Raw genomic sequence first — 13,416 nt, forward strand, 5'->3', positions numbered from 1 at the left:
CCATTCTCCTGCCTCAGCCTCCCGAGTAGCTGGGACTACAGGCGCCCGCCACCTCGCCCGGCTAAGTTTTTGTATTTTTTTTTAGTAGAGACGGGGTTTCACTGTGTTAGCCAGAATGGTCTCGATCTCCTGACCTCGTGATCCGCCCGTCTCGGCCTCCCAAAGTGCTGGGATTACAGGCTTGAGCCACCGCGCCCGGCCTTATTCTTTCAACAATATGAAATGTCTACCTTGTGCCAGGCACAATGCTGGGCATACGCTGACATTCGATCTAAGGGCAAGTGGTGCAGAAGGATAGGAGACGGGGCATCATGGCAGATTTATCTCATTCTCCCAGCTTCCCTAGCATGGCACTTGTTCAATGGTGGATGTGCACACTCATCACGTTGAATCAGAGGGTGTCTCCACGACTGTACACATTACACATTCCTATACCAGTCACACTATGTTTAAAACACAAATTGTGCAAGTGAGTCTTCCAGAGTAAGGACAACTTCTAGAGGGGGGATGGTATGGTAGAATTCTGGAAGAGTGTGCTGTCTGGCACCCATGAAAAACCCTTTGATCCACTTTTGCCATCAGCCCTTTGACATCCCTCTCCTATCCACTAACAAGAACAAATCAAGAAAATGAGCAAATCACACGGCAAGAGTACATTTTGAACAACTTTTATTATACGTTTAGTGTTCTCTATACAAAAGAAATCAGTTTTTTTACAGTGATTCAAAAAAAAATTCAGAATAATTTGGCCTTTTCATTGCTCATGCAGTCAGTTTATAAGTCCATGTATTAGACGGTCCTCCATGGCCCAGAAGTCTTCCCTGCTGAAGGTCGTGCGTGACACCCTCAGATACGCATCTGTCACTGACAAAGTTGGTTAATGCAAAATAACTCCCAAAAAAGGAAAGAACATGATGTGAGAGGGGTTAAAACAAGGTCTGGCATGGAGTTAAATGTTTAACCAATGGAAAAAAGATCAGACCAATTTGTGCGTGTGTGGATATGTAGGAATGGATGGAGACGTTGGGGAAAAAAATGCCGCACGGGAAAGAACAAACTGGAATGGTGGGGGATATGGGTGTACGTGGTAGGGGCAGGGCAGGAGGTCCTCCGGGGTCCAGCATGGGTCGGGAGTGGGAGCAGGACAGAAGGTGGCCACGTCACAGGTGACTGATGCTCAGCTCAAGGGGAGTGTGAAGAGGTTGGCAAAGAGCTGGGGAGCCGGGCAGAGGGACAACACTGACTGAGGACACTGCAGTGGGGAATCAGAAAAAAAGGGGCAGCTCAGGGACATCTGATCTGCCTCATTTTTGAAAAAGAAACAGAGTAGTGCACAAAATTCTGGATCTCTTCTCCCAGAGTTTTGTGTTTATTGCTTCACCGAAGTCTTTCCATCTGTTGAACTCCAGCCCAGCAAATCCCAGGGTGGCAGCTTGCATGGGCCCTGCTGCCTCTCTGCACCCTCTGGCCATGGGCAGAATGGACAGAGATGCCCTCACTTCTGAGGAATACAGCACGCTGAAGGCCCGATGTGTTACAAAGCAAGAGACACCATTCTAGGGGGTACAGTCTAGGGTTCACAGTAACAAACACCAATCAGCTATTCTATTCCACTGGCCCAGGTCTGCCCTTAATTGCATGGCTGGGTGAACCACAGGCTGATCAACAGACAGACTGATCTTGGTCTAAGAAAAAATCCTGTTCGTCTTTCATTTTGGGGGCATGTGGGGGATGTGGGAGAGGCAGTAAAGAGGTATGAGAGGGTGAACCAGAAGGATAGATCTTAATACCTCTGTTTCAAAGGAGGCAGCTGTGGTGAGATGAAAGAACACTGGACAAGGAGTCAGAAGGCCCAAGTTCAAGCCCTAACCTTACCTTAGTTTACCAGCTATGTGATCTTGAGCAAAAATCCCTTCACTTCTGTGGATTTGCATATCCTTGTCTGTACAATAAATCATTTCAATGAGATCAGCTCTGGGATTCCTTCACATGCTGAAATCCGATTCTGGTCCTAAGCTAGATGCCTTTGTACGTATTTCATTTCCATTCTTCTCATTATGGAACACCCATTTAATACTAGTATGCTGACAGGAGGAACAGCAGTTTCAGGTGAGGCTTGAGACACTGTTTGGTGGGTGCTTGTGGCTCTCCTGGGTGGTTCTCCTTTCTCTCTGATCCCTCTCTGAATGTGTCTCAGGAAGGCCCATTATTAGTAAGGAAGGGAAAGAAAGGACACTTCCCTGGGCTTGGGCTGTGCAGGCTGGGGACAGCCACAAAGTCTGGCTTGAACTCACATGGGGTAGCCCCTGTCTAGGTTAAGGGAGGGGAATGCTAGGAGATGGTCAAGGGAGGGTGCTGGTCTGACTCTGCCCGGCTTGCCTATGCCTCCCAGGGCCTTGGTCTCCTCCTGACACATCAAGCTCTTTGTTTCATTGTTTTGAGGCCTATTTTTTTTTTTAATTTAAACAATCAGGGCCCTCCTCAATGCTACTCCTCGGCTACTACGCAGAGCTCAAGCAGGATCCTTTGCCAACTAACGGGATAGACCCAACCGCAACCATGAGCTTGTGTGTGTTTGGCGGGGCTGGCCGGAGTGGTGACTGGGCAGGAAGTCAGTCTGCACCAAGGTGTCAGGAGCGGGGAGTGGTGCCCTGTGCCGGCCTCCCAGGAACCTGCTGCCCTCCCACTGAGAAGGGATTCTCTGGCACCAGCCCCAGCCCACGGAAAGCCTGAGAGGCTTCCTCTCCTCAGAGAGTTAGCAAAGCAGCCTCACAAAAACAGACAAAAATGTGCTACATCCCTGCTCCTTCCACCAAATGGGCTGTTCGTGATGCCCTAAGACTTGGCCCTGCTCCAGCACAGGGCGCCAGAAAGAGACCGCAGCCCGTGCCATTGCTGGGGCAGAGTTTCCCACTCCTTTGGCTCAGATGCTCTCTCTAGGTGCTGCCAACAGGAATTACCTAAATAGGTCCCAACCCTGGTGGCCTCTCCCGCTCCTCTAACTTGCGTTCCTCACCCACACAGAGCCCTTTGCATCTCATCTCATGCAACCTGGATGTGGACTAATCCTTTGCCCCAAGAGGCAGAGCAAAGAGGCTCAGGAAGCAGGACTGTTTTTCAAGCCACACCATGGTTCTTGACTGCTTTGTCCTGCCCAGCCTTGGTGACCAGATGGACCAAGTTCTCCCTCAGAATCCCTCTCTTCAAGCTCATAGCCATCAGTGGCTTAAGCAATAGAGGGAAGAATGCTCCCAACTCAATGGCCACTGTGTCCCAGCACTTGATTTCAGGACTGTCAGCCCCGTGAGGGCAGGGACCACATCTAACTCACGCGCCATGGTATCCACAGCTCAGGCCTTAGTTCAGACTGGATTTCAGAGTATTTGCTGAATGAATGAATGAATGAATGAACAAATGACAGCACAGGAAACTACAGCTCTTAGGGCTGAGCACAATCCTTTGATTGCAGCCCAGTCAAAGGAACTTCTAGAGTTACTGTAAGATGCCCAGCACTTTCCTCCCAGCCAGCCAAACTGGAGTGCCGATGGTAATGGTGCTGTCCTGGCTTCATTGTTGGTATGTCTTAGGGTAGTTGCTTGGGAGACCCAGCTGGCAGGGAGTGCTGGGCAATTCTGCTTTCGTGCTGAGCTGGGCTGGACTCTGACACGGGCTCCATGGAAAACGCACTCTCCTCTTCCCCAAAGGGGCTGCCTCCTGAATCCTGCAATCCCCACGCTAGCAGCGTTTGATCTCTCTGACCACCTGCCTTCCTTGCTTGGGGAAAACTTAATTCTTCAGCCTCAGATTTGCTTCTGCTCAGACGGGTGTGATTGCATGGTGATGGGGGGTAGCTCTCAGCACCCACAGAACAGTAGCCTGAGAGAGGGCTAATAGCATTTTCTTCATACACAAAGGACAGTGCAGAGCCTGGCAGGACACTGGAATGAGGTGCAGAGGCAGGCTGTGGGCTTACTTCTCCCCAAGACCCTTACGAGGGAAGCAGCCTTCCCAGTCACCAGGTGGTGTGGCAGACTTGCTCACCGTCCCTTCCTGCCCTAAGAGCCTGCTTTCGGTGCAGTGAGTTCACTGGCATGTACGGTGCAGTATGGAATGAGTGTCTGAGAAACTGACTACTCTGCTCAGATCCAAAGCGTTTTCTGGAAAGGCCAGTCCTTTAATTCAGCTCACAGGCACACTTCCCTGACATTCCCTTCAGGGACAGTGGGCCTAGTATCCAAGCAGGTGTTGGAGGAAAGCCAGGGGAGGGGCCCTCCAAGCTCACGCCCCACCCCCTGCTGTTTACCCTGTCCCCTTGCACTGTGATAAGCTGCCCCTCAGGCGTCCAGGCAGCAGCCCTGGCCGAGGCTTGGCCCAAATGACCATCACACACTCTCAGGTTCAAACAGCCTTATTGGCTCAGTTCTGGGCTATGATTTCTTACCAGCAGACAGAGAGTGTGTGTCTATGGGCTTGACCTTCAACTGAATGATTATTAATGATGCAAGCATTGCTAATACCTTTGCGGCTTAAACATGTGGCAAATGATGCTTTAATAAAGTCACTGAAGGACAGAGCCCTGGTCCGGCCCAGGCCCCCTGGCTAGCAGCTGGAGGCTCAAATCAGAGGCTGTGCCCATGGCAGCTGATTCGTTCCTGGGGATCAGCTTCACCCTCCTGAAACTGACCGGAGCTACAGAAACAGCTAAAGGGTTCCTCTTAGACTCAAGATCTCCCCCTCTCCTTCTCTGTCTCTGAGGCTAGGTACCTTTGGTTTCAAAAATGCATTAGGTGGGGAGGATGAAGGCAGCACCTTCGGTCTGACAACTGCAGGTCTGCGAGTGTCTCCATTTGGGGTGACTCGTGAGGACGTGTGTTGGGTGGCCGCTTCTGGTCCTGCCGGAACACTTGCATAGGCTGCCCTGCTCTCCTGGACACGGACATCGCTGGAGGCTTCAAGGCTTGCAGGGAGGGGCTGGGAACCTGGGAACTCCAGGGGCAGATCAGCGCTGCATAAGGCATACAAAGAGCATTGAGTCCTCCCCAGGTGGGGGCATCACAGCACTGAGTACGGTGCCACCACAGGTCCCCTGATATGTATACACCCCAATGAAAGGGCAGACTGGCTCAGTCTTGGGGCAAGTCCCCATCCACATACCATGTCAAACAAAAGCCTCAGTGTCCTACAGAATTGGCTGAGAAGATGGTATCTATCTGCTAGAGGTGGAAGGGGAGCAGCGCCTTATGCCCCAAACGCACCAGCAAAGCTTTTGCATCACAGCATTCCATCTCCTCCAGGGTGGCAGCGTGGGCCCCAGCCACGTGGACAGGTGCCCTCTGGGACAGAGTGGGTGTGGCCCTCTATCTACATCCTGGGTTTCACCAGTGGGGAGGAAGGAAGTCCAAACCCAGCCTTTTTCTTCTCTCTAGAGGTAAGCAGAGTTCCCCCAAGACCAGACACCTGATTTTCTTATTCTTGAGGTACACAGTCACTGGCGTTGAAGTCCTTCCTATCAGTGCTCACTCCTGTTCCTCAAACTTCTTCAGAGTCAGTGCAGCTCACATCTTAGATACACCAGAGAAAAGGGCAGGGGGGGAATGAGGAGCAAGAGGTAAACACACCTCCCAACCGAACCAGAGAGCAGCAAGGAGGCCTGCACACCCTCTCCCTGCCAAAAATACTGTCATTTTCCAGAAAGAAGCCAAGCCCAGCTCAGCAACTGACAAGGCCGAGGCAGAGGGGTTGGGAGCCAGGGGAGGCATATGGCGAGAAAGGCATCCTTCGGAAATGCATTGGCCCAGAGGTGGTTTGAATATTACAGCCTGTCTACATGTTCTGGTACGGATTCAATCCTTTTTGCCTATCTTTGTGGTCTCCTGGGGGAGAATCTACTTTTTCTTTCTTTTCCAGGAACACTTTTTCAAAAGGAAAAGAAAACGGAGACATCGGGTCTGGAGGGGAAGACGCACAAAGCAAAATTAAGACAATGAGAAGTCCTGTGACCAACAGAAACGGTGAGCATGTGCCGAGGCCAAGGGCGGGCAGTGTGGTGGAACGCTCGGGGGTGGCTGTGAGACTGGGCAAGGGGCCAGGCTCCCTCTAGCTGAGCTCAGCCACGGCTCCAGCTCTCCCACACTGGTGGCACCCGGGGCTGAAGGGGGGTCATTGGGAGGGGGCTTGTGGGTGGCTTGGTGGTCACTGATCCTCACAGCTTGGCAGACCCCCATATCGTACCCTTGTTACTGAAGGTGGTGGTGGCTTTGTGGTAGGTCTGCAGTGGTTTAGTTTCCCCCTCTCCCCTCCTCCCACTTGCAAAGTGGTGGCTGTGCCTGGGTGGGCTCCGTTAGGCCAGAGAGTAGATAGCATTGACAGGTGACGTGGCCTCTGAGCTTTCGTTGCCCTCTGTTTCCTCCTTGTCCTTTTTGACGGTGTACTGGCCGATGAAGGAGCCGTCTTCATTGAACTGGCCCTCGCCACCCTCGCCATAGTCCACCAGGCTGTCGTCACTCTCCTGCTGCTTGATGGTGCCGTCCAGAGATGTCTGACTGCCCTGCAGAGGCTTGTTGTCCTCATCACTGGCCAAAGAGAGACAGAGAATCTCAGGTGGTGTGGGATGGGGCAGCCGGCCTCCTGCCAACACATGTCCTACACAGCTCAGAGAGGATGGGACCCAGGAGACCACCCAGTTCAGCCCCTGCTTCACCCTCCCCTGTCCAGTCTGCTCTACAGAAGGGAAATGGAGGCCTAGAGAGGACAAGCACCTTTTCTAAGGTGAGGTTGCAAGTCAGGTAGGGCAGGGAGTGGAGCCCATGCTTTTGGGCTCCTGGTCCAGGTCCCTTCCATGAGACTGGGTCCCTGTCTGTGGTGGGAGTGGATAGAGGATGGCCACCTCATGGTGAGGCAGAGCCACTGCTTGTGAGACCATATGGGATGGTTCTAGTCCCGAGTGTGTCACTGTGTGGTTTTGTGACCTGGGCCTCAGTCATCAAGAGGGGCTGGCCCAGCTTTGATCTCCCAGGACCTGTGACTCTGTAGGGATACACTCTCACCTTGACAAAAAGCAAGGCTTTTAAAGGAAGAAACCTCTCCCCTGCCTCTCTGCTTCTCTGTCTTGGTGTGTTTCACTGAGCTATCTGGTTGATCTATAAAAAGATGTTATTACTTTGGACCTAGCAAGTACAGGTGTGGAAGAGTAGTGGGAGGGAGGCGCACACAGGTAAGCAGGTGATGCCAGCAAATGTGAGAAGATAGCAAGGCTCAGAGGATCATGCCTAGCCCCCCTGAGGCCTACAAGCCCTGGCCCTAAGCTCCCCTTGTGCAGGGAGAGCTGGGAGGCTGCCAAATAAAGCTGCATGGGCCGCTGGGAACAGCTGCCCAGTCAGGATGTCTGCTGCACTCCCGAGGAGGCGTGGGCTGCTCCCTGCGCCAGCGTCTGTTCAGGCACCATGTCCCTTCCCTTGGCTGAAAAGGCTCAGAGCAGGCACCAGGTGGTGCTGGCTGCACTTCAGAGGTGAGCCCAGTTCCTGGGCAGGAGCAGCTCAGGATGAGCAGTGGGAGTCTGGGTCTCAGGGACCATAGCGGTGCCAGGCGGTCTGAATAGACACACACCACAGCCTTCCTTGCCCCCAGCTCCCCACCCACCCCCAGTCCTTCCTGGACATGGGGAAGACAACCAGCTGAGTTGCCATTACAGTGGGCCGTGCGTTCTCACTTCTAATAGCAGTGTCGGGCAAAGACAGCTGTCAGAAGAGGGCAGCGAGCCAGGGCCGGGGCTGTGTTAGAAGACGGAAAGCTATTAGCTCACTCCCTGCAGTGCTGCCCCATGAATACAGCCTAACTGTATTCTGGGACAGCCGTGCGTTGGGAGATGGTGTGAGGGAGGCAGCTCTCTGGGGCTGTGCTGAGTTTGTGCAGGAAGTGGAAGTCACTGTTTGCCAACTGGAGGAGGGGAATTGCCAGGCTCCTCACCCCACTTGCGGGTCTTGTTCGCATGCACTCCTTCCCAGGGCCCTCCACCCCATGTGCAGGGGCATGAGGACGGTGCTATGCGATTTGTGGGAATTCCTCCTCTGGTTCCAGGCAGCTAAGCTAAGTGCAGCCACTGGACAGTGACAGCCCAGCCAGTGGGAGGGGTAGGGGGAGAGGTCTGTAGCATGCCAGGCTATTGAGGGAACAGGGGATCTAGGTCTAAAAAGAACAGACCGAATAGACCTCTCCTAATGGAAGCTTGAAAGAAACCAGAATGACTAAGGGTGGCCTTGGTCTGGCCACCTGTTGGCCTCGCTTCTGAGACATCTTCAAGGTCCAGGTGGATAGACATGGGGGAGAAGAACAAAGGGCACCCCACGGGAAAGGTGGTCAGTCACTTAGCCACAGACTAGAGTGAGAGGAACAGTACTCCTCGCCCCCAGGCCTATCCCCCCTGGAAACTTAGTTCTTCCTCTGATGTATTCATTTCAGCCTTTTCCCAGGTTAGGGCTCTTAGACTCATCCAAGGGAGGACTCTAGGACAGATGCTGCAGACCTTCCAGAGCCAAAGCAGAGGGGTGTGTGTGTGTAGGGGTGCAGGCCTAGGCATGCTCCTGTGCGTGTAGACCCAGCCTCAGTGTCTGTGGGGAGGAGACAGGGGTTTTTGCCCGACAGCTTTGGTGTCTGGGGCAGGAGAGGTGCACGAGGAACCATCTCCTCACAGTGCAGGCTGCTCAGCCCCGTATTGGAGGAGGTCCACGCTCCTCCTCTCTGGCTGTACCGAGAGTCTGGGGGAGGAGAAGCCCCGTGGCTTTTGGAACAAAAAGCCAAGGAAGTCTCAGCCCACAGGGAAGCTGGGCCCTGCCAGGGAAGATGGGAAGGGGGCTCTTGTGACTGCCCTTTCAGGGGGCTTGTGGGGATGTTGGGACTAGATGGACAGTTATGGCCCATAAGCCTACAGACAGGCTCCTGTGTGGGCAGTGGCTCCACCACCCATTGATCTGATTATGCTTGCCAGGCTGACGGGCAGAGTGGCAGAGGCCCAGGACAGGAAAAGGAGACTGCAGCAGAGGACAAGGGCCTGGCCCAGGCAGTAACTGGGTGGCGTGGGCAGGCAGGGCTTTGATCAGACATTCCCTCCATAGCACTTGGTCTGAGAATGACACTCCACAGCCCACTCTGCATCATCCCTCAGCTCAGAACATATTCGTGATCTCCATGGACAAACAACGACATTGTTAAGCCCAGATACGAAGATGCATCCAGGTAGGACAGGAGCACGGGTACAGAAGTATAGAATAGCAGCACCAGCAGCACCAGCCGGCCCCGGACTTTCCAGCTTTGCCACTAACTCACTGGGTGGGGAGCAAGGAAGAGTTTTAGGCAATACGCTTCCCGGTTTGGGCCTCAGTCCTCTCATCTGGGGCATAGGGCACTGGACCTAGATACCTTTCCAAGGCCCATTCCGGTCTAGAGCCCAAAGATATCGCCACGTTCAAGGAGAAACGACCTGGAATCAGCCACCTTCATTCCTTGAGGCTTTAAGACATCACAGCCTCCCAGGGTCATTATCTTCAGGGTTAGGAGTAGAGTGTGGGCAGAGAATCAGCCTGAGGGCTGAGCTCATCTCACAGCAAGAGGGTCCTGGGGCTCGTGTTCAGAGTGAAAAGGTGGAAAGATATAAATAGCAAGCTTGATACATTTGAGTTGTGCGGTTGAATGAATGAAATGCTGTTCGTCAAACTAATGCATGCATGTGTCAGGCAGTGTCTCCTGGGGGAGCAGCCTCGTCTGGCACTCTTAGGATGAGAAGCCTCTGAGTAAACTCAGCAGCACGCACTCTCCACCACAGCGCCGCCAGAGAGGCAGGGTGACGGCCCAAGGGGCAAGGACGGCTACTCATGGCCTCTCAGCCAAGTGGAGCTGCTCTGAGGTGAGGGTGGTGCCTCAGGGACATGGAGGACAGCCTGCCTGAGAGAGGAGGAGGGAGATCACGCACCTATAGTCAAACGAGCCATCCTCTTCCTTGGGGTCTTCAGGGCCAAGGGGAACATCCTTCTTTTCTCGTACTTGGTCAACAAGAGAAGCAAAGACACAGACACGATGATTAAGTACATGCCCCGGCTCTCCAGGGCTCCACTGACTGCAGGGCCAGAAGGCCCCGCCCTGGGCTCACGGACACTCTTTTTTAACAAGGCACCATCCACGCCTCCCTTGTTTTTGCTTCCTGTACTCAATCAGTTGCCAAGTTGACTCTGCCGCCTCCTTCTCAGCCCCAGAGGTCTCTTTACATCTCCACTGACAACTGAAATCCCCTCCTACCAAGCTCCCCCAACCACATCTCCATGAAGTCTCCCCAAAAGATCAAACAGATGTGATCCTTTCCTCTGCCAAAGGCAAACACTCCACTGTTTGCACCTTTCTTATTCTGCTCTGTGGTGTAACTATTTGTGCACATTTCTCATGCCTATCACAGAAGGCTAGTTCTTTCCTCAAGGGTGGGGGTCTGTGTGCTTCACAGTTCCTAGCAGAGTGCCCTGAGCAGAGAAGACACGCCAGACACACCTATGGGATGGAAAGTGTCTCTTCTCTGTGACTCCCCCTTGTTGGCGTGCCCCCTTTCCTCCACTTCCTCTGTGACGTGTGAGCATTCAGCCGAGGCCCTGTCTTGTGCTGTGCTCATTCTTTCGGTGTCAGCTACGGTGCCCTTGAGGAGAGATCATTTTTCCTCCAGTATTGCTAGTGCACAGCACAGAGGTGGATGCACAGCGGGCACTTACATGAAAGCCTCTTTATGTATCTTTTTTTTTTTGCAGTGGTGCTATCTTTGCTCACTGCAACCTCTGCCTCCCGGGTTCAAGCGATTCTCATGCCTCACCCTCCCAAATAGCTGGGTTTACAGGCGCCTGCCACCACGCCTGGCTAATTTTTGTATTTTTAGTAGAGGCAGGGTTTCACCATCTTGGCCAGGCTGGTCTCGAACTCCTGACCTCAAGTGATCCACCCACCACGGCCTCCCAAAGTGCTGGGATTACAGGCGTGAGCCACCGCACCCGACCTATGTGTCCTTTTTGAGATACAAGGCGGATAATCAGCCTCATTTTAGATGAGGGAAACTGAACCCTTGAGAGGTGAAGAGCATATCACGTAACTAATTAGTGACTGAATGAAGACCGGAGGGAAGACTAGCACCCAGGCCTTGTGGCTCCTGGTTCACTCATCTTTTTAAGGGACCAGGGGCTTACCCTGTAGCTGGAGGGCAAGAGATTAGTTTTGAAGAACTGTTTGGAATGAGATACTTTCTGAAAGGGCAAAGGACGGCTCAGAGTTGATCTGCTGGGTTCTTCTGGTATTCCACTTCCACCTGGAACGGGCGTGAACTCAGTCCACCCAAGTCTTACTGTCAGATGGAGGAGGCAGCCTCTTCCCTAACTGAGGCTTTCTCTCTTACAGAATCAGATAAGCCCAGCACAGCAGAAGAGAGTGAAAGCAAACATCGCTCACCAGTAAGGAATGATCATTTCCTGCCCTCCCTCACTTAAGGCACAGTTCTTCAGAGTCCTAGTCTGTGGGTACTTGGGCATGGGGAAGGAAAAAGAATCGAGTCTCCTCTCCCTTCTATTTCCTTTGTGTTGAGTTTTAGGGGGATCCTGGGGGAGGACCTGTTCTAAGAGATGGGGAGAAGGAAGCATTTGGGGAGCGTGGGGTATGTCTGGTGATGGGGCTTTCTGGGGCAGGGAGAAATTTCATTCTGTAGTCCAGCCAGATTTTTGCTTTCAGGGTCATCCATTATCCTGTCTCCTGTCACCCTACCCACCCCATCACAGACAGATGGCTCTCTTGCTCCTGTGTAAAAAACAATCAATATTTCCAGAAACAAGAATGCCAGAGGTCCTTGTCCTTGACCTTGGTATGTCTGGGCTGCAGGATCTTCTTTTGTCCCCCCTTTTATGAGACGGAGTCTCATTCCATCACCTAGGCTGGAGTGCAGTGGCACGATTTCGGCTCACTGCAACCTCTCCCTCCCAGGTTCAAGCAATTTTCCTGCCTCAGCCTCCTGAGTAGCTGGGATTATAGGCACGTGCCACCATACCCAGCTAATTTTTTGTATTTTTGGTAGAGACAGGGTTTCACCATGTTGGCCAGGCTGGTCTTGAACTCCTGACCTCAAGTGATCTGCCTGCCTTGGCCTCCCAAAGTGCTGGGATTACAGGTGTGAGCCACCATGCCCAGCCTGGAGGATCTTTTAAAAATTTTATTTATTTATTTGAGACAGGGTCTAACTCTGTTCCTCAGGCTGGAGTGCAGTGGCACGATCATGGCTCATGGCAGCCTTGACCTCCCCAGGCTCAGGTAATCCTCCCACCTCAGCCTCTTGAATAGCTTGGACCTCAGACACCTGCCACCATGCCCAGCTATTTTTGTATATTTAGTAGAGACGGAGTTTCGTCATGTTGGTTGGGCTGGCCTCAAACTCCTGACCTTAAGTGACCTACTCGCTTTGGCCTCTCAAAGTGCTGGGATTACAGGTGTGAGTCACTGTGCCTAGCCAGGGGCTGAAGGATCTTGAGGTTTCCTTGGGACTTTAGGGAAGCCCAAAGTGCTTTAGGACCACGGGGGCCCCTACCAATGCCACCCGTCTTCAGCCTCTCCCTGCTCCTCGCGTCGGAGCTTCTGACCCTTGCTAGTGGTATTGGTGGTTACACCATCATCCTGTTGAGTGCCCACCTCTGGAACTCTCTCATGGGTGTGCTGCTTCTGCCCAGACCCCTCCTCTCCCCATTCTCTGGGACACGGTTAGAGAAAATGCCTCTCTTCCTTTCTCCTTCCCCGGGACCCAGGATCCTAATGAGATTCAGGCTGAAAAAAAGCCAATTTATAGAGCAGATGGGTGGTGAGTCAAGGGGAGGAAAGGTCATTCTTAACAGGAGCCAGGGTTCCTTCCATCCCCTCTCTGAGGCTGCCTGGACTGTGCCATCCGTCCAACTCAGGCGAACTTAATTAACTCAAGTGCTTGCTGGCAGCCCGAAGATGCACAGGCAAGAGGATTGTATTTCCAAGCCGAGCAAGGGCTGGCTTCACTGAGAGAACACAGTCCCCGGATCTGGCTGGAGACCTGGAGACTCACGGGAAAGCGGACGTGCCCCGCCCTGCAAGCCCACTCCTCTCGCACGGCTCACCTGGGTACTTGCCGCCGCGACTCCTCTTGATGAAACAGACGATGAGCAGGATCAGCACCAGGAGGGCGATGGCGCACATAAGCCCAATGAACCAGCCCTGGGTGGCGATGTCCGCTTGGTTGTTGGTGTAAGCTGGCGGGGAGGGCCGGAAGCAAACCCGTGAATGATTTCATGGGGGAGACGGTGAGGCGGGAGATGGAGGGAAGAACTTCAGCTATTTCACATGGATGTTTCTCCTGGAGCCTAACACTACCACCTAGCAGCCCCCCGG

The 13,416-nt window shown here is 53.2% G+C and overlaps 1 protein-coding gene across 5 annotated transcripts in view; it reads right to left on the bottom strand.

Annotated features, from left to right (window-relative positions):
• Positions 1-654: 654 nt before the first annotated feature.
• NFASC (neurofascin) overlaps positions 655-13,416 on the bottom strand; it is a 200,596-nt gene continuing 187,834 nt past the window's right edge. For all 5 annotated transcript variants that reach the window (XM_025379880.1, XM_025379889.1, XM_025379896.1 and 2 more), the window contains 3 exons: positions 13,146-13,277; positions 9,965-10,034; positions 655-6,572 (listed from right to left, as the gene is read on the bottom strand). In XM_025379880.1, the coding sequence (XP_025235665.1) occupies positions 6,341-6,572; positions 9,965-10,034; positions 13,146-13,277 (434 nt within the window). In that variant the 3' untranslated portion in view covers positions 655-6,340. The remainder of the gene's footprint in view (positions 6,573-9,964; positions 10,035-13,145; positions 13,278-13,416) is intronic.

Source organism: Theropithecus gelada, chromosome 1 (genome assembly GCF_003255815.1).
Source record: "Theropithecus gelada isolate Dixy chromosome 1, Tgel_1.0, whole genome shotgun sequence".
Taxonomy (NCBI): domain Eukaryota; kingdom Metazoa; phylum Chordata; class Mammalia; order Primates; family Cercopithecidae; genus Theropithecus; species Theropithecus gelada.